Source organism: Synchiropus splendidus, chromosome 1 (genome assembly GCF_027744825.2).
Source record: "Synchiropus splendidus isolate RoL2022-P1 chromosome 1, RoL_Sspl_1.0, whole genome shotgun sequence".
Lineage (NCBI taxonomy): Eukaryota > Metazoa > Chordata > Actinopteri > Syngnathiformes > Callionymidae > Synchiropus > Synchiropus splendidus.
Genome location: NC_071334.1, coordinates 16,220,904 through 16,245,874, shown reverse-complemented (window position 1 = coordinate 16,245,874; position 24,971 = coordinate 16,220,904). Strand labels below are relative to the sequence as shown.

The following is a 24,971-nucleotide window of genomic DNA, read 5'->3' as shown; positions in this document are numbered from 1 at the left end:
AGTCTCCATTTCATTATCTCATTTTAAGTATCCCCACTGTATAAGTTTGAGTAAGCAAAGAATGTCGAAGAGAGAAACAAAAAAATGGTACAACATTCTGCAAAAAGCACAGGTGCATCCTGACACATTTGAATGCATATTGCTACACAATATAAATGTGTTATGATTTTCTCCTAAATAAGTGTTACAAATACTCAAGAATGGACCCCATTTTAAGGCAAAGCCAAAATCTACAGGGGCACAAGTCATGCTGCCTCAGTGACAACAAACCGTAGCCTCTGGAACCTTTGAAACCCTGTGTGGTCATTTTCTCTCACTGTGACTGAAAAGAACTGTGGTGGGTGGGAATGAAAAAAAAGCAGCCCCTCACCACTCATAATACCAATCTTACGTATGTAGACGAAAATGGGAGGTGCGTGAGGGGTGGCAGACAGAGCCAGGCACGATTTTAAAGCGCTTATTGAATTGCCATTACAGCTCCTGAGACTAATTGTGGCTGTTGTGTGTCTCTCGGTGGCCTAGGGGGCTCTGGAGTGGCCCTGTATGCTCTTACTCAGTGGGGTTTTCAAACCGAGTGGCCCTGAAAAAGAAAAGGACCACCGTAGATCAATGGCAAACCTTTCACTCTTTCACAGGCCCTTGCTAATCCTTCTCATTTGTCTGCCATTTGTTGAGGCACATTCACGACTCCCTGAATTTAGGATTAGGCCTTGTTTTGTTACAAAAACAGCCAGAGTTATAGTGCTGAATAGAGGAGTGGACGATGGACATGGAGGGACGGGAATTCCTGAGTGTGTGTGCATGCATTTTTCATATGTGACCTGCCTAATGTATATGAAGACACGTGACACATTTTTATTAATTGTATGTTGTACATTTATATTTTAATCTTTATATGACAATGGTTCCACACACACTAAACATCCCTTGGATATGATATGAGATATTGGCCGATTATGACTAATGTATACAGATATTAAGGTCACTCCCACAACTCTTATTACAAGTCCCATAATGCCCTGCAGTTGAAACAGTTGAAGCTATACATAACAGTTGACTGTTACAAGAAATTTAAGTCCTATATTGCAAGGTAAAACAATAAAAATGTTCAAAAGACTCTCCACATCCCCCCAACGGAGGGCATCGGGAGAAGAGTGGATGTTTGAGAAAGGCCATCACCTGTTACATGTTATACGTGTGAAAGACTGATTTTGGGGAATGTCCGGAGTTTATATTGCAACACAGCTTGTGTGTGAAGACCCACGCAAACACACAAACAAACATCCGAGGCAGAGGTCGATATCGTGTATCTCTACGGTGGAAAATCCAGAATTCATAAAGTACAAGGGAAGGTTGAACAAATTGATTCCACATGGTCATACACTGGCAAAGGACATCCTGTTTATGGTAGTTTGCTTTCAAACGCTGACCTTGTCTCCGCTGTGTGAGTTTGCTTTAATCATTACTCCTCAGCTGAGTGAAGAGTCATCAACTGGATCTTTCTCATCGTTCCATTAGCGCTCACACTTCAGGGAGACTCACCTGCTGAGGGCACACGTCCTATATTTCCTCTGGTGTTTCACCTTGCATCAGGTATGTGCCCACCAGCCAAACCCCATGTCAGGAATTTTCTGCATGCTTCAGTAGTGCCAAACACAAGAGGGGGGTTCAGCACGTCCATAATTTACAGAAGTAGATTTTAAAAACTACAAATGTCAGCCTGCACAGAACAAGGACGAATACTGTTCTTGAGGCCCTTTGTTGACATATTTTACCTTGCCAAACTGTCGATATCCCGTTGAGACTCTTCAAAACTATTTGACATTACAAACTACATGAATAGAAATATATCCCTCAACACCGGACTTTTTTTCCAGCCACAGACAACAGAACATTATCATAAACACAACCAATCCTCACTCCCATGGAAAATGGACTTCCGCATCCTATACTGATGCGGAAGGCAGCCTTGCACATTGCATGTGACGTATAGGCAGTTCATTGGCATGGGCTTCCACTGAAAACCCAATCAGTCAACATGAAACGCTGAAAGCGTCAGCATAGGATGTAGGGCCCTATAAAATCCGTATTATTTTTTTCTGAATTCCATTTTATTTTTTCCCAAATTACGTTTTTTTCTGTTTTAATTCTGAGAATTCCGTTTTTTCCTTTTTTTGGGGGGGGAATCCTGTTTTTACCTTTCAGTTATCATTGTAATACCAAAAAAGACAATGTACACATATTTAATTTAAATTAACTTAAAAGTATTGAGGTCACAATAGAAACAACATATTTCCTCAATCCTGCAACATGCGTTAAAGTGCAAAAACAAATGATTTAATGAACGACCGCCAATTTAACTTACAATGGCTTGCCATAAAGCAACATTGTTAACATAACTTAATTTAACTTCTTATATATCCTTGTATCATTTAGGTAGTTGGACCAGATAGTCCTTCCGTGGGTCTTCATCAGGTTTACCACCTATCACTGACATCACCATTGAAATACATGATTGCCAGTCTCTTAGTGTTTTCTTCAGTGAGTGACTCTCTTTTGTATGTGAGCAGAGTTTTGTATTTGCTAAAGCTCCGCTCACTATCAAACTCTAGTTTACACTAATGTCTCTTTCATTAATTGAAGAAAAGCAAAATAACATGTGTTATGATACTGTTCTAGCATTGTTTTTTACAATTATATATTGAGGTGGTTGTGTGTGCATTTATATAACGTTATATTATTATTATTATAATCGATAATAATAATATACAGTGTTAAACTGCAACATATAAGAAAGCGACAAACTTACCTATGACAATGTTCAAGACGCTACGGTCTCTAGAATCAGTTGTCTCACCCACAACAACATAGTATCTTTTGCCACGGACGCAGTTTCGGCATCTTTTCTAATGTCAGCCTCCGCACAAACAGCCACAAAATCCTCAGGACATTCTTTTGCGTTCAATGAATTGAAAGAAGTGGCGGTGAGGCATGTCTGCAGGGACGTTTCCTTAGTAGCAGTCTTGCGATTCTCCTTGTTTCTTACGTGAGTTTTTGACAACAAGTGGTCATCGCACGTCTTTTTTCGTGTCCAGTCGATTGAGCCCTGACAGAATTGACAAAATAAATGTTCACCACTGACATAGAAATCTTCGGGGTATTGTTCGGCTCTGTATCGAGGCGTTAATGTACAGTTTCGTAACTTTTTTGCTGACGAAGGCAGTGTCGCGTTCTGGGTTCTCCACGCTGATCAATGTTTTGAAGAGGGCGGGGGGCGGAACTAATTTTCACCAGACATTGTTTTTTTCACTTATTTCCATGATGTTCCGTGATAAGCAGTAGATTCCGTTTCGTGATTCCGTCAGCGATTCCATGATCGCGGAAATCATAGGGCCCTAAGGATGCAAAAGTCCATTCCCCAACGTCAATATATGACGCCATGGGAGTGACCATGTGTTGCCAATGTAAACGGTACACATGACAACTAACCATTTTGAGGACGATGGCGGATAAGGACGGACAAAGTCATCTTCACATGCTTTTATTGGATTGGATTAGATTGCCTTTATTCTTCCCACAGTTTCTTGGTCGTTACAGCAACATACAATGCCCAAAATTGAGTCCAGTCCACTACTGTCCTCTACTACGACAGAATCCCTCCCCCATGCAGTGAGGGTGGATAAGTCTGTCTCGAGAAGTATCGCCAGAGCGACAGAGGTGCCTTGGAACGAGAGCTGGAACCGGACGAGAGTCGCATCTGCCGCGAACCATGGCTACACCATGGTACTCTCTTCCTCCGATGCCACACCTGCGCCAACAACTCGGCCACTACCCTGCTGTCATTGTTGCTGATGTCACCGTGGACAGACCCCACAATGACAAATGGTCTCGTCGTCCTCTCATCATGCAGAGCCCAGCCCCAGTGCGACTCCCCCATCTGTTGCTCCCTGCTCAGAACCGGGTAATACCTGCTAAGCCTCTTCACTTGCATGGAGTTAGCATGACAACCACAGACTAAACACAAAAAAAACAACTGAAAAAGCTCCGCGAGAGCAGGAACTGCCGAACTGGCTGTCACTCGTACAGGTGCCTTTGTGGGATCCAAGATCCAAATCCAAGTTCAAATGGAGAGTTTGAGAATGACTTAGTTCATATACTAAGCTGACTTGCGGCGTGATGACCTGAAAACAATGAGCATTGCTGGCATATTCAGGTGATCTTTCCTCTCTTTTTCAAATTAATTCATTGTTTTATGGTTGGGCTGTTCAAATTCCAACCCAAAACAAGAGAACACTAACCAGATTTTTCAATTATACATCATGCAAATGTGGTTTAAGGTGGTCGCGCAAGTGTGAATCGGCCTGGCTGAGACACGCCAGACACATGTTGGTAAGTGTCAACATCACATGGTTGTGCTTGGCTGAAGACTGAACCATAACAAACAAACACACACCATGGAATTCAAAAAAAGGAAGCAAAACAACCTTTCATTCCAGTGAAGCCAGACTTATCCTGTCTTTTCTCACTACTGCACATGAATATTTCCTCTCATTTTAGTGCAGCAGGTCGGTCAGAAACTGTTTCATATTCCGCAAAGGACATTTGGAATAAAGCAGAAGTAAATATATTAGAGGATTAAATTTATCAGTTTTGGCATGACATAATAAGCAAAGGAGTACTGTCTTTTTAGTCTCACATGTGGCTCAATCAAAAAACGTTAAGTTCGTAAATAAAGAATAGATATTCCAAAATTTTAACCATGTACACACAATTTGTTTTTGGCACGTCATAAATCTGTAGACAACCTCGACAAAGAGTAAAGCTGATCTCTGTAGGCACATTGTGGTCTTGTCCAAGGATGAATGCCATTTTTACGTGCGTGACTTTTGATTTCTTATCTAAAGTAAAGTCTTATCTAGACGCAACTCGCCGTTTACGTGGAGTACAGTAGTAGAGAAACAGCGGCCTCTCGCGATGAAGATCATAAATCGTTAAGACTATGCTCTGTGGACTTTGGTGTCACCTGGTGGTCATTTCTTTACAACAGCATTAAGTTGCGAAGTTGTTGGCCAGGAAACATTTACAACACTTTAGACACATAGCAAATATTGTATTTAGAATCAAAATAATTATTGTCACATGCTACACAAATCCCTCCACCAGACCACTTTTCTGTAAAAAATGCTTTTTAAACCTTTCGCAGTCTCATAAAATAACTTGAAATATTATTTATGTCTCTGTGGAACCCTCTCTAACAGTACTGTAATTGGGTTGAAACTACAGTTCTCGTCACATTTACGCCTGGTACAAACAACTGAGTCCATTGAAGCAGCAAAGCTCGGATGCCCTTATACCAAAACCAAGCAGGCAAATTGATTAAGACGGATAGTTCTCTATGGTGTTTCATAACTGTCAGCAGCCGGAAAATTAGAAACTTGGTGCCCAAATTCTCACACAGCTGACTATAGTAGATGAGAGGAATCTGGAATCTTTAATAGGATTTGAACTCAGACTGTTAAGTGCAGCGATGTAACTTCCGTTAATGTAGTTTAAAAGGATATAAACAAGGCAGGTTCTTCTGAGAAAGTCTTGTGTAAAGGAAGAGATTTTGAAAGGCCTTTCAAAACTGCAGCCACGATTTTGAAATAAACTTGAAAACTCTTCTACTTCCCATACACACACTCACGCATGCACAAACACACACGACATGTAGGTCGACTGCAAAACTCGACCAATATGTCTTCACTTCCAGAATGTTAACAGCATATTGGTAACTTAACCGCATGCTGATGCAAGAAATCATCCCAGAAGAAAATGTGGCAAGGAAAGTATCATTCAGCACAAAAGCCATGGCCGTCTTCATCGCACTACTGCTCCTCTTCCTCAACGGTAAGCTGGGTATATGATATTTATGGGCTGCTATCTACTTTTTTTTTAAAGTTACAATAACAAATAAAAATGTGTGCGTACATACATTATTGTGAGGTTAATAATCACAGTAGAAAATGTCTGATGTTTGACCTTCCTGAGGATCAAACATGCATGAATCGATATAACAATCGTATATGATTTTAACGCAGGAGCGGATGGAGCTTATATTGTCGGGGGCAGAGAAGCGGCCCCTCACTCACACCCCTACATGGCCTCATTGCAGTTTGCAGGTCGTCACATCTGTGGAGGGGCCCTGATCAGGGAGGACTTTGTGCTCACGGCGGCTCACTGTCGCATCAGACCGTAAGGAAATGCACCATGAGCAAAACAAAACAGCATTTCATCGCAGACTTAAGCAGCTATGGTTTCATCTGTACTGGTAAATAAAAAGATCAGAAGTGAAGATCAGAAATGAAGCAGAAGCAATAAGGATGTGACATGAACGTATTATGAGGTCGGGTAATATCAGTGGATCTCCAATCCTGCTCCTCAGACGTTTCACAGTCGTGGTTGGAGTTGACTCCCTGAGAGCAGATGAGCCAACAAGGCAGGAGCGGACCGCAGTCAGAGCTATTCAACACCCAGACTATGATGGACAGCAAAACGACATCATGCTTCTAAAGGTAGGGAGTCATGAGAGCCCAGCAGTGATTTAAGTAAAGTAGTTGTGATGTGTGTGGTTTCTGTTTATGTCATGTGAACCTGTCCTCTTAGCTCAACAGAAGGGTGCAACTTAACAACGCAGTACAGCTGATCACACTCAGAACAGGTCCTGTTCGACCCTTGAGTCGCTGCCTGACTGCAGGTTGGGGGGACATCGGAGACAACAACACCTTACCTGACACGCTTCAAGAGGTCAACGTGACGATCCTCTCACAGCGGACGTGTCGCCAAAGATGGCTAGGTGTTCGCATCACTCAGGGGATGATTTGTGGCACCGGAGAGCAGAATATCCAAGGATTTTGCTCGGTAAAATAGACATATAAAGAGAGAGCAGAGTCAGACACGGGTGGTGGATTTATACAGCACCACTAGACTAGTGTGCTGATACTATAAGGTACTAAAATTTCAGTAAACCACTACTTCATGCCTTTGTTTTCTGTGCTTTCTAGGGTGATTCTGGTGGCCCGTTGATTTGCAATGGGGCATCGGCAGGCGTGGTCTCCTTCTCTGGACGAATATGTGGAAATCAGAGGACACCTGATGTCTACACACGAATCTCATCCTTCACAGACTGGATAACAAGGGTCTTGGACAACAATTAGATGAATAACAGAGAAAGCTTTGATTAGCTTTGGCCTTATAGAAGAGAGGTCTTATACCCACCTTGCATCACCATGTACAGATGCGCTTTTACGAATAATAAAAATTCTAGAATCATATCCTGTGTATCTCGGACGTTCAGTTTATCGTGTCATAAAATTACATAACCAATGTAGATAAAGTACTATTACAATATAAATGTCACAGCTATTCAACTCTATTTCTCCTTTATCAGCAGATACAGAAAGAAAGCTGAACTGGCCTGACGCTGAGAACCCCATTTATATAGATATTTAGAGACGGTCTGTGTTCTCTAGTGTTTTCACCATGTCAAAACAAGATCATTAACCACACTGCTCTAACTAGGGGGGTTTATTTGATTTAATAAAATAATGATCATAAAAATAATAATGACGATAAGTATCTATTTATTTATTGTTTTACTCAGAAGTTTTGCAATACAGATAAAATTTAATTCATATTTATGTGCGTGTTCCAAAAGTCTTTTTGGAAGGACAAATATTGAGTGAGAGTCAAGATGTTAGTTATATTTTGTTTGTTTTGTACTAGTGATTTCAATACTTCCAATTATTATCTACAATTTATCTACAATCAATTTTTCATGTGATTTTTCATTGGCTGTAATGTCCCTATGGGAATAACTTTAATGACTATACTAATATAATAAGATTTATAAAGTGGAAGATGTGTAGATCTGCGGACATCATCCCAACAATATGTTATATTCATCAAGGAGGTTTTTTAGATAGATCAAGCCACTTCTTTCCATGTGTTCCTCAACAAACATTTACCTCCAACTGATATAGTGACATAATTCCTTTTCCAAGATGTCAATAGCTTGCTAGTGATATTTGGGAGATTTACAGATGATTTAGAGTACACTAACTACATTTGATTCAGAACTCTCACCCACCTATCAATTTAAATATATTTTACTTATGACATGATAATACATAATTAAATTCCATCATGAGTTAGAAAGTGAATTTTAAAAGCGCAATTTAATAAATGAAGTGTAGAACTTCCAATTGTCGTCTTTCCAAAAACTGTTTTCTTAGCATATTTTCCAAAATAAATTTTCAAAATATATCATTTACTTACATTTTTCACAGCATTATACTATTACTTGTGAAGTCGTCTTCCAAACCCCAAATTTTAATGAAAATCTGAGGTATTGAAGGAACATCAAGGTGTATTACTCATACATTTGAGTCAATGTAGTCAATTTGCGAGTACATGAAGACTTTCCAAAAAAACATTACTCATTTGCTCTCACCAGTGCTGCAGAGAAGTTGGAGGCGTGGATGACGTCTCTCCACTGTCGCGGGAAGCGCCGCGCAAGGCACTCTGGGAGATAGAGTCTTCCTTCGTTATCTTCTGTTTCCACAGGTTTCGCGAGATTTACATGATCCGGTGCAGTGTCAACGTTTCTGTGGCTCAAAGGGGGCTCAATGTTGACATGAGTTTTGCGTTCAGGTGAGACATATCCGTCACAAAAGAGAGCGCGTCGTGTGCTATGCACTAGTTTTCTGTCTGCTGGAACCACGGTGGGCTGATGTAGCTGACAGGCTCGCGACCTGCGTCGCGTCACTGCTGCTGGGTTATGATTATGGTGATGGTCAAATCTTCTTGTGCGCGTGTGATGTAGCATGGCCCTCTTTAGCTTTCTCGTGCTATCTGTTGTCGTTTGTCTGTATTTCATGTCGAGAGGCCAAATGTCACAGGTAACGCTAAAGTTTGCGGATATATTGGCTGTGCATTTTTCTGAAGTTATGTCTGTTACGTCAGAGGTTTTGCGTGTTGAGTGCGCTGACAGATATTTAACTTAAACATTCAATGACGTCTGAAAAGCATATAGTTTCTAATGACCTCGAAGTAGTTACAGGAAATGCACAGGAAGTAAAAGCAGCGCGCTCTGCTATTGGCTGCTGCTGCTGTCAGTCTGCTGTGGAGATGACAACGACGTCTTCATGCTTGACACCCAAGTTTGTCATAATTGGTAAATTATTAACTAAACGTTACCCTTTCCCCTCTGTGTTTGTATGTGTACCTCTGCTTCCCATCAGCAGCCTGTGAATTTCCTGAGGCATGTCCAAGAAAAGGGGCAGGTATGTTGATTTATATCGTGTATGCAGCCCTATGAGGGCAACATGGTCACACGCACACTTTTGTTGCGTGCTGCACATTCTCTCTATAAACTCACCAGAATTCGTTTTATCATTTTATGCACCCTTGTGCAACATCGTTTTTTTTTAAATTACATACTTGGCTTTAGCCAGAAGAGTTACTTGTGTTAGTTCTGTCCTCAGTGCTAAAACGCAGCTTTGTCGTTTGTAAATCCATATAAACATTTACAATGCAACGTTATGTACTACGCAACAAACTGAAAATGAACATTTTTATCCAATTTCTTTCTATTCAACTTCTATTAAGTGTGAAAACTAAGTTGCAAGTATGTATTAATTTCCAGTTCATCCATCCATAAATCCTTTCATTCATCATCTTGTCTGAGGTCAGGTCCAAGCAAAGTCAAGTTATTAATACTCCTCTATTACTCGCTGGAGACCAAACTTTCCTGCGAGAAAATGAATTCTATTGAATTTGAAGAAGGATGAATCAAGCGCCTTTTTTTGACCTATTTTTTTTATGAAGCCGGGGACCCAGAAGGAGCGTGCGCGCACTCAATATGTCCACTTTGATTTCACACAGTTGAAAGAGGGAACAATTTACCGCGAGGCGTACAAATAAATTATGATTTATCAGATTACATTTTTTTAACTTTTATTTTTTATCATCACATCACTTCTAATTTGCTTTAAGTCACAATGTGTAACATCATGGGCCAACACTCTTCCTTCCTTTATGTTCCCTTATTACTCTTTTTGTAACTTGTGACACGTACCAACCAGACTCCTGCCGCATCACCTCATGGCAATTTAATGATGCTGTGCACTTCTGATCCATGTAGTAAAGGTGGTCTTAATAGCAGGGCCCTGTATATATTTTTTGCCTTTTATCAGAAAGAGAAGCAGCGGGGAACTGAGTGACACAGTAACCCCTGACCCTAGCTGCATTCTTGGAGTCCGCATTCAACACATCTGGCGCGAAAAGGGAACTGAAAGTAAATGGAAGGGGACTGTGCTGGACAGGCTGAGCGTGAACCCATCTCTCTTCATGGTGAAATACGATGGCTTTGACTGCGTCTACGGCATAGAGCTGTTCAAGGATGACAGAGTGTCCAGTCTCCAGGTTCTGTCGGAACAAGTCGGTGAGTACAACATTGCTTTTAATCGTCAGCGATTACTACATTTCCAATTGCCTCCTCTGTCCCCTCAGTAAACAACAAGATCAGGATACCACCAGGGGCAGAAGAGTTGGTGGGCAAAGCTGTAGAGCATCTGTTTGAAAAGGAAGATGGAGAAAAGAACGAGTGGAGAGGCATGGTGCTCTCCAGAGCTCCAATCATGACCAACTGGTATTACATCACTTATGAGAAAGACCCGGTTCTGTATATGTATCAGCTGTGGGACGACTACGCTGAAGGAGACCTCAGGATCCTGCCTGAAGCAGGTAGAGTCACACCAAGATACTCTGATACCATCAACTGTGCCAAATTATGTCCTAAAGCTTGGTGAGAACAGTGCAGCTAGTATGTGACGTGCTATAATATAGACTTTGTGTATGGCTTGCACACCATGTGCTGGGATTACCAGTCAGCTGTCATGTGAAAACGGCAGGATTCATGGTCATTCATGTTGTAGACTGAGGAAAACTTATTTTCCATAGAGATATAGTTGGGTGGTTATGGGTTTGCCCACAAACCGGTCATGTGTGTGCTTGTGTTCAACTTAGATGTAACCAAATGGACGGACAGACTGGTGTAGCTGTTGATTCGTGTTACTTTCCAACTCATAAACTGAGATTATTTTGTACAAGCCAGTTACATTTGTCAGGAACTGAGGTTAGGGATTGAAAAACCACCACAGATTTATTTAAACCTCACGAATGATACTCTTGGGTAGAACAGTGGAACAATGGTTAGCACTGCTGCCTCTCACCAAGAAGGTCACATATTTGAGCTTGGTATTTAAAAAAATTGCTTCTTTATTTTGACCTTTGAAAAATGCTTGGATGCTTTGTCTTGGAACATAAACAAGCGACGATAATGACCCAAAATCGATGTAGCACACTTAACTTAAAAGCAGTATTAGACCAGTGACACAACATAACCCATGTTCCACTTGCATGTGTCTTATCCAGAGAACAAGCACCTACTGCCAGCAGACAGGAAACCAGGAGAAGAGACTGAGAGTCTGGTGGGGAAACAGGTGGAGTATGTTACAGACAAAGGAGTGAAGAGAACGGGTCTGGTCATTTACCAGGTCCCAGCCAAACCTTCAGTCTACTATATCAAGTATGACGATGACTTTCATATTCATGTCTATGACCTGGTCAAGACCAACTAGAGGGATAGAGACTCGCCATTCTCTCTTCTTCTCCCCGCATCAGTTTTCATGAAAACCTGATGCCATGACAGGGTTGAAAAGGTAATGCTTTATTCTTCAGATGAATGTACAATGTGTGTGTACATAGAAGGGCCTTCATGCTGCTTTCGTTTTTGCAATAAGAGTAGACCTGTTTTACTCCAAGTCTTCTGCTTTTCAGTTCAGGCTTTTTCGTGCTAATTTGAAAGTAATTCGATGGCAATTGCAGTCACCGTAACAGATGAGCGTGTGGTTCCCAATTAACTGGCAACAGTATCTTCATTTTACTTTTGACAGCACAAGAACAAAAAAAACACTTAGTGCTGGGGATATAAAAAAGACTGCCTGCTAAATTCCCTCTCTAAAATGTCATCAAGTGCCTTCAGGCTTGTCATTCTAAGATATAAAACATGAACATTTTGGGCATTCATGGGTGCTTGAAGGCTGCTATTCCACAAAAAATATTATTTTAATAATATTGTGGAATCCTGTCCAAAGATCCATTTGAGTTTTTCTTGAGAAGAGTTTATTTTGTTAAAATATAATTAATGTGCATCTACAATGCATGTATAAGTTCTGTTAATATTATAGGCAGCACTTTATTGTATAAAGTTTGTGTCCACAATTCTTTCTTCCTTAAATAAAAATGCTTTACCTGTACATCCCATGCATGAATATTAAACTTGTTGAAATACAGATGTATTTAATGTGTCTGATGCTTTGTAATGTTGCCAGTTGTGATTAATACTTGTTTATGATCATATACTTTCAGCTTTATGTGGAACTGTTGCTAATATATACACAAGTGTCAACTATAGATGTAATCTATCACAGTACCAAACTCGATCCACGTCAGTGCACAGTTGCAGGGCTGGTTTATTTCATTCCTCACAAACCAGGTTGAGTCAGACGCGCTTTGTAAATGTGGTTACTAATGTTTTGTCAGCTGTTGGCTTAACCGTGAACTGGTCAGGTAGATTGAGAGACACCACAGAGGTGTTTTATTTTGTTGCAGTTTTTAACTTTTCAGTCTCATTTATTGGTTGCAAATTTGTAGCAGCATTATTATTCTGTCATGCGAAATAAACATTTTGCACTTTTGTCTTCTGTACATTGTTTTTCCATCCAATAAATAGACATTTCTTTAAATAATATTTAATCACAACTCAAGATGTTATACAAGGCAGACATGATTTGGACGAATGTATTTTTCTTATTGGGATGACGGATGAGCAGAACAGATTAATAGTGGATGCAAACGTCTTTGCGTTTAACAAAACAAGGTTTAAAAATATACTTTAGCATTATGTACAATTCCTCTAAACCAAGACCACAATCCTTCAGTGAACATCACGTGCTAGGTGCCTCAAGTGTTTTTCACAACTTCAAATCTTAAATTTGTGTAGCGTTGAAGAGGCAATGTCTCTTTGCAAGTGCGCTGCATTTACTTGATGAGATCTTTCAGGTACTGCAGTCCCTGACTTGTGTATTGAGAGGCTTTTGTTGGTGCTTCTGACAGCGCCGATATAGTCCAACGGACGCCTGCAAAAGGACATACACAAGTTATCTGAAACAGATTCCTTTTCAACAGTTCTTGAGTGAAAAGTACATACCGGGATTTCAGATTTTTTTATTGAGATTCCGGGCTTTAACATTGAAACAATTGATGTCGGTCTAATTCAGAACATTTAAATAGTTACTAAACATTGAGTGTTTTGTTTGTGTATTGTTGTATTGAAACATTGCAACCAATCTCCACAAGCATTTGTATTTCCATTACACATTTACAAACTCCCATTAAAACTGTATTGTTTGTGTGTTGCAAAATCAAAATGGTATGGCTAGCTATTCAGCTGCCTGACAGACGCCAATAGTTTGTCTTTACAATTGGTGGACAATTGTACTATCAGGCAAACAAGAAATCCTTCTTTTATATTGACTTTTAATTCTTTTTACCTGAATTCCAGGCTTTAACAGGGGAGAATTCAACCTGGGGCATCGTTGGAAGCTGAGTCTATGAACAGAGATCATTTATGTTCGATTAAAGAGAAAATGAATGTAAAAACATGAATGAATCAATTACGCCTATTTCATTATAGTATTTCCTGGGTTACTCAGGAGAATTTAGCACAGGAACCCCTTATCAACAGAGTCAAACTGACACAGTAAAGCAGGATTGAGCAATAAAGATAGGAGCTTGTTATCACTCTGACCCCGTCAAATGATGAAGGAAGCAACATAAGTAAGATAAGACTAGTAACTATTACCCCAAAAATGCTTCAGTTCAGTGTGTATAGTGTTATAGAAAGGAAAACATGAAGAGTGTTAAATGAATTGATGTAAAATGAATTCAACGTCTACCTGCAAGCCGAAATATTTCATCCACTCCTGCAAGGCTGGAGGAACAGCTGCTTTGGCCTTTTGCAGAGCCTGAGATCCCTGCTCACTGTTGCCCACCAAACCCGAGTCATAGGTAACGTACAGGGCGCCTCCTGCAATGGTCACCTTGGTGGCCAGTCTGCAAATACAAGTCAAGATTAATCCATGGAACAATGCATACGCTGTCACGTGTGTGTGACTACAAATACAACATGTTCATATCACTACATCATGGTGTAACTTCAACGCATCATTCTAAATGGCAGCGCAACCGTTCATCTGTGTTGGGAGGAAACGAGTCCTGTTTTTATCACTGTTCTTCATTCAAATGATCACTGCAATGAATGTGAAAGGTTCGTATGACAGCTAGCGTAGCTTAGCTTCCTGAGCTAATGGAAACTGGTGTTGACTTGTATCGCTTCACGGCGAGTGAATCAATAAATACTCACTTTACAACAGGCCAAATCTTCGCTGCCATCTCTCGCAGCGTTTTCCCAACGATCTTGATGATGTCAGTTCGCTAAATAGTTGACTCAAACTGGGTGAAGGACAGCGCCGGCAGTGTCCTGTCAGCCGGGACAATGTCAATAAAGTTCCGGCCCGCGCTTCCGGTATATTTTAAAATATGCTTATACATTTTTTTAACGAAATCAGTCGTTCAAACACATAGCGTTTGCAACCGAATTCAACCTTAGAAAGCTAAAGAATCATTTACAAACAAAGTCATATATGCTTTTCCAGACTGCTTCGCCGTGTGAGCATGCGCAGTGAGATCGTCATTGGACGACTCTAATCGCACAAGTCGCGTGTGTCAGTGCAGTGCAATGATTTGCCTTCTGCTTGTGCCACCTTGTCTTCCCGTCACTTCTTCAATCTGTTAGAGCCTTTTCTCTGTTTTACATGATGAATACTTGTCCAAAACTATTACTTGCTAGTATAGCTGTGGCTTTTTTGGCTTCCAAGTTGACTGCGCCTGTTTTTAAGCAAGGTAAGCGTTTGAATTTAATCTTAAGCTGTTTTCCATCGAGTGACCTTTACAGCAGTTAAGTACACTATCATTGCATTTGGCTAACATTTATATTGCTTTAAACAGACAATTTCGTTTCCCATGTTATGTTTATTTCCTATGAATGTAATCTCAATGATATGAATCCAGGGTAGCAAAGTCACATGAATAATTCATCAACATTGATATTAAAGATTAAAACAAAGATTGAAATTTCAATTTATTGAATCCCTGATGTTGCGTCATCAATAAGGTGTTTATTGATAGTGAGTGTGAAATTCAGTGGGACTTATTATTATTGTTATTATTAATATTATCATATTTATTATCAATAGCAGTTGTAGTATTCAATGGTGAGGCTAAACTCTTCCCTCTCCGACCCTCCAGGAATAGGGCCACTCTTGAACAGCGTCTTGAACACATGCACCTCTGCATTTGAAATAAACCCTTTCATGTGCCATTTTGCATGTTTACAAGCCCCTGGAAGGCACCGGTTCAGTGTGACATTCAAACTCTTTGAACTGCTCCTAACTGAGGCTTCACTGTGAAATGAACAAAGTGTATATTTTAGGATCAACATTTCAAGCATTACAAATCGGTTATTTCCACGGTGTACTGTGCTGACATACACAAAGAGTAAGTATCACTGATGGCACAACACCATGAAAAGTTTTTGTCATTAAGTCAAGCTGCGGAATAGTGAGCAATGATTCTTTTGAAAGAAAAAATTAAGCAGATTCTTTTTATAACACAACAAGGAACAACACTTTGTATTTGCACTGTAAATACAAAAAGGTAAACAGTACAGGTCAGCGTGCACAATGAAATCAAACCATAATGCAGAGATAAGTGAACTAAAGTCAGAAACCCCAAGGCCAAGGTTAATGGACATATTTACTTCATTGATCCCAAGATCGGGATATAAAGCGTTGAATTAGATTCAACTGACAGTGCCTTGCCTTTAGTGCAAGATTTAACATGAAGCTGTCAGGCATTTGTAGTATCTAGAACAGGTATTAACCTGTCTATATAGTCTAGAATCAGGAGAGAACTTTATGCATCTACATCTACTGCCTTTGGGGCCTGAAATACTGGTTGGACAGTGAAACATTCATATACATCCGAGACGCAGGATCTTTTCAATTCATTCTTGAATTTACACAAACATCTAACCTTGGGTGACACCTCATTTTCTGTAATTGTTCTTTGTTCTGGTTGGAAACAAAGACGTTCTTGTAGATGTCAATGCTTTAAAGCCCCGATCAGTTTTCCATTCTCTCTGACAGTATTAAGTGATCAGTTGTGTTGAATATGACTCTGTTTGGGACGAGATCAACTTTGCTATGGGCAGTTTTTGCTTTGATGAGGTCTAAATCACGATTAGTTGTGGTCATAGTTCCTGATTGTAGTGAAGAAGCTGTTGGAAGGAATTATTTTCAAAGCAAAGAATAAGGCAGAGGTTTGATTTAATCTGTACTTAATGACAAAGGTTTCCAGTATATTTTTAAATTATGAATGTAGGTTGAGCGTCGACGCAACAGGTGGGGGCTTTAGAAATTGTGTCGTAGTATTCAAGTACCATATTTTCCAGACTATAAACCGCTACTTTTTTCTCGCGATCTGAACCCTGCGGCTTATAAAACGATGCGGCTAATATATGGATTTTTACAGAGATATTCCAATCAATTGGCCACCGATTATGAAAGGCTGAACTCGCTGTGATCTGTGAATGCCGACCACTGCCTGTCATTGCAGGTCACAAATTCCGATCACATGTGACAGCAGCCGTTCTGATGAGGCACCGCCCACGGTTTGTGATGCGTCCGCTCCTCCCTCCTGACTCGCCACTCGCTTGGCAACTGGGTGTCTAATGCGGAAGCTTTTTTCAGTCTGTCATGTCAAGTTTGCATCCTGCAGCACATGCACGTTAAAAGGCGTCAACGCCCCGAATTCAATACGATATTTAAAACACCAGCACTTGACGGAGCACAGAGAGTTTTCTGGTGCTCATGAAAGTGAAACTGCGGGAACCAGCGGTCACTCGCGACACTCGCCGGTCTGAGCGTGACGTTCACAACGCGAAGCATATTGCCCGAGAAATAATCATTAATTTCACCGTGCCAGATGAGCAGCCTTTTAAGACGGAATCAACCGCGGCCGAATCCGCTGCAGTCTTGTGTGTGTCAGATGCAGCGTTCGCGGTCCACCACCTGAATCTGAAACGTTTGCAACCGTCCAGAGTGAGAACTTTCATGAAAGAGGTTGAAGACACCGCGCTGCTTCAGCTGAGTGCTCTCCCTGTCTCTCGGAGCATCCCGAGTTTTTAGAGTCTAATGAGCATGCTCTTTGCTGGCAAAAATATTGAGCTTCGTTACATCAAACCGATGACATCACGGGCGTTTTATTTACCTTTAAAGCGCTCAAATTGCGCTGTTTTCACCCGCGTGTCCGCAGCTCTGCTAACAGAGACGATCTACTGGAGGGTGAAAGCAGCGCTTTCTGAACACTTTAAATGTAAATAAGATGTGAGGAGTTCATGACTGGAGTTCAGAACATTGGCAAGATTGTTTCATGAGTCAGTCTCGACACTGGACCCCGTTTTCAAAACGAGTACTAGAGGATCGCTAGAAGTGATCCTCAGGCATTTTCTGTGGCGCAGACAACAACAGTGCACCCGCGGCTTATAGACTGGTGCGGCTTATGTATGAAAAAAATCTATTTTCCTTCTTAGATTTGGTGGGTGCAGCTAATATTCCGGTGCACTCTGTAGTCCGGAAAATACGGTATTTTTTAATTTTTTTTTTTTTTTTTACAAAACCATTAAGGAAAAAAATAGGGCATATTTACGAGCAATAGGACGATAAGTTGCATCTTTTCTTGGGTTGTAATGCGTATAGGAAAAGTATCACGGTGTGAAAAAATAATAGCATGAAGGTGTGCCATGCATGAAAAGCAATCAAATTTACTTTGTGGTAATGGAGGTACCAGGTGACATGAAAAAGGGGAAAAGAGTATGCCTTCTTTTAATTCGATTTTTTGGTTTTCCATTTGTTATTATTATTATTATTGTTGTTATTATTATTATTATTATGGTTTTGGGGAAAAGAAAATCCGGAACAAGGAAACAAAGTGGGCCTCTGTAAACATGTTTTTTTTGTGGTTTCAGAATCTCTCAGAGGAGCCCGGGTGTTGGTGACAGGGGCCAGTACGGGTATTGGAGAACAAATGGCCTATCATTACGCACGGTTTGGCGCTCAAATTGTTCTAACAGCGAGAAGGGAGAAAGTGTTACAGCAGGTCAGTGAATCACATAATGAATAAAGCCTCATCTTGACTCATTGTTTTAAAGACTACAGCTGAAACATCAGGAGTTTCTCTGTGGTAAGCTAATTGCAAAGCCAGAAATTACCCTCAAGGCCATGAATTGTCTATGAAACGTGGGAACAACTGGGTGAGAGAGACTGGCCTGCTGTATTTTTCAATCTGTGTGTCAATGTTTTCTATTATTGCCGTAAGATGGTTGTGTTTGTTCTGCTCTTTATTTGCAGGTGGCAGAGAAGTGTGGTAGTCTTGGGGCGCAGAAAGCCCTTTACATTGCAGCAGATATGGCCAGCGACTCTGACCCTGATAAAGTGGTGGAGTTTGCCCTCAACAGTATGGGAGGTATAGATTATCTGGTTCTGAACCACATCGGACCATCCCCCTTCAGCATGTGGGAGGGAGATGTAGATCACACCCGCTGGCTAATGAAGGTACTGCACCATAATGGACCATAGGAACCACCCCCCCATCCAATAAAGTGATGTATTCACTAAATTTGTCCTCAGGTGAACTTCCACAGCTACATACAGATGGCCTGGAGAAGTCTTCCATGGCTAGAGAAAAGCAGAGGCTCGCTGGTGGTTGTTTCTTCACTTTTAGGTCAGTTCAAGATGTTTTTACAATTCTGCTTTAGTACAGCCATGTAAATGTCAACCAACTGTCTTGCAGGGAAAATGCCCAGTCCCTTTGTGGCACCATACACTGCCACCAAATTTGCCCTGAATGGATTTTTCGGATCCCTTGCTCATGAGTTGGCCATGAAAAACAGCAACGTGTCCATCTCTGTTTGTACCCTGGGACTCATCGACACAGACTCGGCTATGGAGAAAGTCAGGTGAGAGACTGTTGCTGATCATGCGCCGTCTCACATTCAGAGCTCACTTCAAGTTCACGTTTGTGTTCTAGGGGAGTCACCAATGTGCCAGCGTACCCGGCCTCAGATGCTGCTCTCAACATCATCATGACAGGCGCCACAAGGCAATCGGAGATGTTTTACCCCTGGTTCACATACATCATCACAGTTTGCAAGGATCTCTTCCCCTCAATCACAGATTATTTCATCCGAAACTCCTACAACTACCCTAATCCATGACAGCGCCGTGCTGTTTTGACATTTCTTGGTGCTAAATATACAATTCAGAAACCAAACGAGAGAAAAGGTGTCTTCAAACAACGATGAAGATAACAGGCTTTTAAATGCACCAAACTATGGAGTCTGCAAAGGATGAATTCAAATTTATGTTAGAAATATGGAAATAGTTTGGATTTCAAGAAGATCACGTGGACCCCCCAAAAAAACAGTGCCTTGCTGTTATTGCCACAGCCTGAGGTAACGTGACAAATCTTTCAGGTCACCTGAGTCCCCATGATGACGCAAATAAACTGCAAGGAACAGATCATAATTCAGGATGCCTTTGCAGCAGTGACAAAAGGTCCAAACGCAGCTTTACATATCGCAGATACGCTAACTTTTACGCTTCAAAATGGCATACAACCAGGCTGCACTTGTTTCAGCCGTAGACCACATCAGACTAATCGTCTTCAATAGCCTGAATAATCTACACTTGAGCTGTTGCATCAACATGAGCACTTTGCTGCTCTACCAGCTAAATCATGAATAAACAAAAATGTATTCCCATAAAGTGTCCCTTAAAGGTTCATACATAATCAGAAAGTAGAATGACTGGGTTTTCATCATTTGAATATCCTTTCCATATACTACCATGAAGTACTTGGTGATTCTAATAAGATTCAGGGTGGCTCAAATGTCGCATCCATCGTGTAGTGGCAGCTAGATCAGTGAAAAATGATCGATTTGTCAACGGTTTTTGAGGAAGAAGAGCAGGTTCATGGAAGCGAAGGACTCATTGTGACTACACCCAAGTGTGTTTTTTTTTTTTTTCATCGTTGTGGAAGCGACAACTCGGGCTATTGCGACTCGCATGGGCAACAATGACAACACTGGATGGTAATGTAAACATAAAGTAAAACTCTTTTAAAAAGTGTCATCGATGTTTTGACAGCTTCTCTCCCCTGTTTTGGCATAGTGTTGGCATCAACACTTTACGACATTTGTTTACATTCAAGTGTGGGTATTTGCTGTGCATTGTTCCAGAGGCGTGTCGGTGATGCTTGAAATTACAATTTCCATCGGAAAAAGGCCCCAAATGAAAGTCCGAATATAAGTTGCATCCCAAATAAACATATAACAAAATGAGGGTATTCTGTATATCAAAGAACTAAGTATAACAGAATGTTTTGCATACCTTTTTTCCCTTCACCACATGGACATGAACGATGTTCATGCACATAGGCATAATCTAGTTAGAAAAAAACCCATTTTATACCAGTTTATTTTTAGGTAATTTCTTCAACCACATTTTCTTCACATAAGGAAACTCAAAAACGTTTCATGTGTGATTGAAGAAGTCCACAATGGTGAAATCCACCATTTCAGATTAGTGCAATACTCACCACTTAAGGTGAACAAAACAAAAGCAAAACTTGTCTCTCCTACTTACTAATATGATCAGTGCAACATTCACTGCATATTATAATTTTTCACTTGGCAATAGGAATATTGAGAGTACCAAAATATCTAAATACACTACTATACAAATATCTAAATACACTACTAAATATCTAATACACTACGATAACTTAAGGATATTGTGAGGTCCGCACTGGATTTCATACACATTGGCACAATTCTGTGATTTTTTTTTTCTTTGATCGGGAGGCAACTGTATTAAATTGACACACTTCGTATTGTGTTTTCCTCATAATGGAAGTTCCACTGTACCAAAGAAAGACAACCCCTTTCACTGTGGCATCATTTCATCATTCTGGGAATTTAAAAATACTGGCAGTAAATCAGTCCCTGTTCCTTGTTCAAGCAGCTGTGGACACATGACCTCACTTGTGATGGACCAGCGGCGCCACCTGGGAATAGCATGCCTTCGTGTTGGTAGCATGCGGTCAGATGTTGCCTGTGAACTTGGTGGGTCTGAAAGTGTCATCAGCAGACCTGTAGCAAGACTGTGTTGGTGACAGACCCAGGGGCGGAGCCCCACGAGACATGCAGCGCAATGACGGCCAGTACTCCAGGACCTATACTCCCACACGGCTGCAAGCCCATTTACTAGAGGTTTGGGGTCCCATAGGGTCCAGACATACCTTTCACAACCAACTGAACCGCTTTGGCTACCATGCCAAACGACCGTTGCAGGTGACTCCACTGACACCAAGACACCGCCGTGACCGTTAGCAGGGGTTTCAAGACCTGGACAACGCAGCAGGGGTCTATGTACTGATACCTTGTGCTTGTGAAGGTCCATGTAGTAATTACATGTAGTAACCACATGATGGCAGTAGCACTCAATCTGTGAAAACGATAAGGCTGACCCAGTTATTTTGAGGATTAGAGAAGTTGCTTTGATAAATTAAAACTAACATCAATTCAACAGGCAACATCAAAAACAACGTGAAACAAAAACACATTTTGCACAGTAATCAGACAAAGCAGAGTCATTCTGCTTCTAAGACTGCTGCTCTGTCTCCAGCTGTCACCTTCCTGCTGGGAGGTGGTTTTACTCACATGGTGCAAAACTATCTCTGTGGGCTCTTTTGTGTCTTTCACCATAGGCAAAGGCACCACAGGAAGCTGTTGGCTTAATCCGTCCTGGTGGTCATTCTATATAGTAATAGACCCCAGAGAGTTGCCCCAGCCAACTAAGTGGTTTCCCACTGTCCACCCAAATTGAGTTGCTGCTCGTGAAGTCTTCATGAACAGCGTTCATAATCAAGGAGACGCAAAAACAGGGCTCGATTCCATTTTGATCATGTTCTCACACTGGTTGGTTCTAGAGGACTGTGGTGATGGCAAGAATCCCTCTCTCCTGCAACTGACGTCTCACCCTTGGCTACAGAGGGGGCCTCCTGGGTAGGGGAGCGTGGAGGACAGGGGGAACAGCCTGAAACACCTGCAACAGATTAGTGCTCCTTAATGCCATGTAATAAATCCTCTCACCCTGAGCATCTCCCATCTCCTCCAAGTGTGGTGCTTAGAAGCTGGAAAGCGTACACCCATGTTCAAACAGTGGCCAATGCTCCTCAGACAGAGCAGCTGACTATGTGTGAAATGCATTATCATTTTGTGGTGAGTAAAGATAACACACTAGTCACTCATAACAGCGAAATGTGTGACTTTGACTCAAAGCTGAGAAACGGAAGTGGTGTCCTTTGTTAAAAAAAATGATAATAATCCCTCCCAGTGGAGGAAATAATACATGAAGTTGAGAGATAATTTGTAGCATTAAAAAATATTTCTTGTAGCGTGAGTAGGAAAATTATTTTAAAAAGAAAAGTCCACAGCATCCTCACTAATCCTCAGTCTGAACCTTCATTTTGAAAGGGACCAGCTTGTCCTTGACTGAGTCATGGGTGTTAACTTTGACTCCCGATCTGCATATCAACTCCCTCTCCACTCTCGAGGCCTTCAAAACAGACTCAAGTACATACTTGAAAATCAAGAAATACATTTTAATCCTGTTTGAAATAATGTTTAGACTATTAGCACTCATATGAATCAATAGCATAACAGATGCCAGTTTTAGTGAGAAGCAAAACCTTGCATTTTATATAACAACTGCCTTGTGCCCTCGGAACCACAGGTGCGGCCTGACCAGTGGTTCAATGGAAAGGTGGGCAAGCTTTTCGATCACCTTCACTTTTCAACAGTTAGCCCAAGGTGATATTGCAGGAACAGCCGAGAATGGTTATGGTAGTGGACACAATAGTAGTAGTAGCAGTAGAAGTGGGGAGAGAAGGAATAGTAGTGGGAGTAGTAGCAGCAGCAGTTGTTGCAGTATTATTAGTAGTAGTAGCAGTAATGGAATCAGTAGTGAGGGGAGTTGTTGTGAAAAGAGCAGCGGCAGTTGTAGTAGTAGATGTTTGATACTTTAATAGAGTGATCACGATAGCATTAGTACCAGCAGTAGGAGTCGTAGCAGTTGTAGTAGTAGTTGTGTGATAACTCATATTAGTGGTCGTGATAGCAATGATAATAGTAGTAGCAGTAGTAGCAGTTGCTGTAGTAGTTGTGTGATAACTAATATTAGTGGTCGTGATAGCAATGATAATAGTAGTAGGAGAAGTAGCAGTTGTAGTAGTAGTTGTGTGATAACTCATATTAGTGGTCGTGATAGCAATGATAATAGTAGTAGGAGTAGTAGCAGTTGCTGTAGTAGTTGTGCGATAACTAATATTAGAGGTCGTGATAGCAATGATAATAGTAGTAGGAGTAGTAGCAGTTGCTGTAGTAGTTGTGTGATAACTAATATTAGTGGTCGTGATAGCAATGATAATAGTAGTAGGAGAAGTAGCAGTTGTAGTAGTAGTTGTGCGATAACTAATATTAGTGGTCGTGATAGCAATGATGATAGTAGTAGGAGTAGTAGCAGTTGTAGTAGTAGTTGTGCGATAACTAATATTAGTGGTCGTGATAGCAATGATAATAGTAGTAGGAGTAGTAGCAGTTGTAGTAGTAGTTGTGCGATAACTAATATTAGTGGTCGTGATAGCAATGATAATAGTAGTAGGAGAAGTAGCAGTTGTAGTAGTAGTTGTGCGATAACTAATATTAGTGGTCGTGATAGCAATGATAATAGTAGTAGGAGAAGTAGCAGTTGTAGTAGTAGTTGTGCGATAACTAATATTAGTGGTCGTGATAGCAATGATAATAGTAGTAGGAGAAGTAGCAGTTGTAGTAGTAGTTGTGCGATAACTAATATTAGTGGTCGTGATAGCAATGATAATAGTAGTAGGAGAAGTAGCAGTTGTAGTAGTAGTTGTGCGATAACTAATATTAGAGGTCGTGATAGCAATGATAATAGTAGTAGGAGAAGTAGCAGTTGTAGTAGTAGTTGTGTGATAACTAATATTAGTGGTCGTGATAGCAATGATAATAGTAGTAGGAGAAGTAGCAGTTGTAGTAGTAGTTGTGTGATAACTAATATTAGTGGTCGTGATAGCAATGATAATAGTAGTAGGAGAAGTAGCAGTTGTAGTAGTAGTTGTGTGATAACTAATATTAGTGGTCGTGATAGCAATGATAATAGTAGTAGGAGTAGTAGCAGTTGTAGTAGTAGTTGTGCGATAACTAATATTAGTGGTCGTGACAGCAATGATAATAGTAGTAGGAGAAGTAGCAGTTGCTGTAGTAGTTGTGTGATAACTAATATTAGTGGTCGTGATAGTAATGATAATAGTAGTAGGAGAAGTAGCAGTTGTAGTAGTAGTTGTGTGATAACTAATATTAGTGGTCGTGACAGCAATGATAATAGTAGTAGCAGTAGTAGCAGTTGTTGCCGTGCCACGTGCATTAACATTCACAGTGCTCTATCAATTTTCACAAGCAAACGTCACGTCCGCTGCAGTGAGGTTCTTCATCCAGCTGCTTGGGGAATTTCAACTGGACCTAATGGTGTCTCTGGAGATATATTCCTCATCATTCTGTTGACCCCTGTGACTGGAGCGGAGCTAAATATGATTATATGAAATATGAA

The 24,971-nt window shown here is 40.8% G+C and overlaps 4 protein-coding genes and 1 long non-coding RNA gene across 11 annotated transcripts in view; 3 read left to right on the top strand and 2 right to left on the bottom strand.

The window, feature by feature from the left end:
* Positions 1 to 9,086, bottom strand: part of LOC128754636 (uncharacterized) — a 40,593-nt gene extending 31,507 nt beyond the window's left edge. For all 3 annotated transcript variants that reach the window (XR_008413941.1, XR_008413940.1, XR_008413942.1), the window contains exons 1-2: positions 8,492 to 9,086; positions 6,770 to 7,101 (exon numbers count right to left, since the gene is read on the bottom strand). This is a non-coding gene — a long non-coding RNA (uncharacterized LOC128754636). The remainder of the gene's footprint in view (positions 1 to 6,769; positions 7,102 to 8,491) is intronic.
* LOC128754595 (serine protease 57-like) lies at positions 5,756 to 8,496 on the top strand. The gene is made up of 5 exons (XM_053857321.1): positions 5,756 to 5,889; positions 6,081 to 6,234; positions 6,425 to 6,554; positions 6,646 to 6,900; positions 7,044 to 8,496. Exons 1-5 carry the CDS (start codon positions 5,784 to 5,786, stop codon positions 7,194 to 7,196), a joined length of 798 nt encoding a protein of 265 aa, XP_053713296.1. The 5' UTR covers positions 5,756 to 5,783; the 3' UTR covers positions 7,197 to 8,496.
* Positions 8,549 to 12,787, top strand: LOC128754603 (spindlin-1-like). Of its 3 annotated transcripts, none has more exons than XM_053857334.1 (5): positions 8,549 to 8,691; positions 9,285 to 9,323; positions 10,236 to 10,483; positions 10,552 to 10,785; positions 11,476 to 12,787. In XM_053857334.1, exons 2-5 carry the CDS (start codon positions 9,304 to 9,306, stop codon positions 11,679 to 11,681), a joined length of 708 nt encoding a protein of 235 aa, XP_053713309.1. In that variant the 5' UTR covers positions 8,549 to 8,691; positions 9,285 to 9,303; the 3' UTR covers positions 11,682 to 12,787. The 3 variants fall into 3 exon arrangements, with proteins under 3 accessions (XP_053713309.1, XP_053713317.1, XP_053713327.1); XM_053857342.1 differs by having other exon boundaries at positions 8,574 to 8,691; positions 9,282 to 9,323; XM_053857352.1 differs by lacking the exon at positions 8,549 to 8,691 and adding an exon at positions 8,757 to 8,827.
* Positions 12,788 to 12,838: 51 nt separating this feature from the next.
* On the bottom strand, positions 12,839 to 14,803 carry micos13 (mitochondrial contact site and cristae organizing system subunit 13). The gene is made up of 4 exons (XM_053857375.1): positions 14,528 to 14,803; positions 14,061 to 14,217; positions 13,656 to 13,713; positions 12,839 to 13,241 (listed from the first exon to the last, which is right to left on the bottom strand). Exons 1-4 carry the CDS (start codon positions 14,554 to 14,556, stop codon positions 13,144 to 13,146), a joined length of 342 nt encoding a protein of 113 aa, XP_053713350.1. The 5' UTR covers positions 14,557 to 14,803; the 3' UTR covers positions 12,839 to 13,143.
* Positions 14,804 to 14,880: 77 nt separating this feature from the next.
* On the top strand, positions 14,881 to 21,158 carry hsd11b1la (hydroxysteroid (11-beta) dehydrogenase 1-like a). 3 transcript variants are annotated; one of them, XM_053857294.1, is made up of 6 exons: positions 14,881 to 15,066; positions 18,251 to 18,381; positions 18,633 to 18,836; positions 18,912 to 19,005; positions 19,075 to 19,240; positions 19,312 to 21,158. In XM_053857294.1, exons 1-6 carry the CDS (start codon positions 14,979 to 14,981, stop codon positions 19,496 to 19,498), a joined length of 870 nt encoding a protein of 289 aa, XP_053713269.1. In that variant the 5' UTR covers positions 14,881 to 14,978; the 3' UTR covers positions 19,499 to 21,158. The 3 variants fall into 3 exon arrangements, with proteins under 3 accessions (XP_053713269.1, XP_053713275.1, XP_053713283.1); XM_053857300.1 differs by lacking the exon at positions 14,881 to 15,066 and adding an exon at positions 16,192 to 16,625; XM_053857308.1 differs by lacking the exon at positions 14,881 to 15,066 and adding an exon at positions 16,205 to 16,543.
* Positions 21,159 to 24,971: the final 3,813 nt, after the last annotated feature.

Bases quoted from the DNA above. Each gene is read 5' to 3' on its own strand.
- micos13 (XM_053857375.1), bottom strand. From the start codon at position 14,556: ATGGCAGCGAAGATTTGGCCTGTTGTAAA. The intron at 14,218-14,527 runs GTGAGTATTTAT...TTGTATTTGCAG, and splicing joins AAGATTTGGCCTGTTGTAAA to ACTGGCCACCAAGGTGACCA. The intron at 13,242-13,655 runs GTAAAAAGAATT...GTCCTTTTGCAG, and splicing joins TGTTAAAGCCTGGAATTCAG to GCGTCCGTTGGACTATATCG.
- LOC128754595 (XM_053857321.1), top strand. From the start codon at position 5,784: ATGCTGATGCAAGAAATCATCCCAGAAGAAAATGTGGCAAGGAAAGTA. The intron at 6,555-6,645 runs GTAGGGAGTCAT...CTGTCCTCTTAG, and splicing joins ACGACATCATGCTTCTAAAG to CTCAACAGAAGGGTGCAACT. The intron at 6,901-7,043 runs GTAAAATAGACA...TGTGCTTTCTAG, and splicing joins ATATCCAAGGATTTTGCTCG to GGTGATTCTGGTGGCCCGTT.
- LOC128754603 (XM_053857334.1), top strand. From the start codon at position 9,304: ATGTCCAAGAAAAGGGGCAG. The intron at 9,324-10,235 runs GTATGTTGATTT...GCCTTTTATCAG, and splicing joins ATGTCCAAGAAAAGGGGCAG to AAAGAGAAGCAGCGGGGAAC. The intron at 10,484-10,551 runs GTGAGTACAACA...CTGTCCCCTCAG, and splicing joins GGTTCTGTCGGAACAAGTCG to TAAACAACAAGATCAGGATA.
- hsd11b1la (XM_053857294.1), top strand. From the start codon at position 14,979: ATGATGAATACTTGTCCAAAACTATTACTTGCTAGTATAGCTGTGGCT. The intron at 18,382-18,632 runs GTCAGTGAATCA...CTTTATTTGCAG, and splicing joins GGGAGAAAGTGTTACAGCAG to GTGGCAGAGAAGTGTGGTAG. The intron at 19,241-19,311 runs GTGAGAGACTGT...TTTGTGTTCTAG, and splicing joins TCGGCTATGGAGAAAGTCAG to GGGAGTCACCAATGTGCCAG.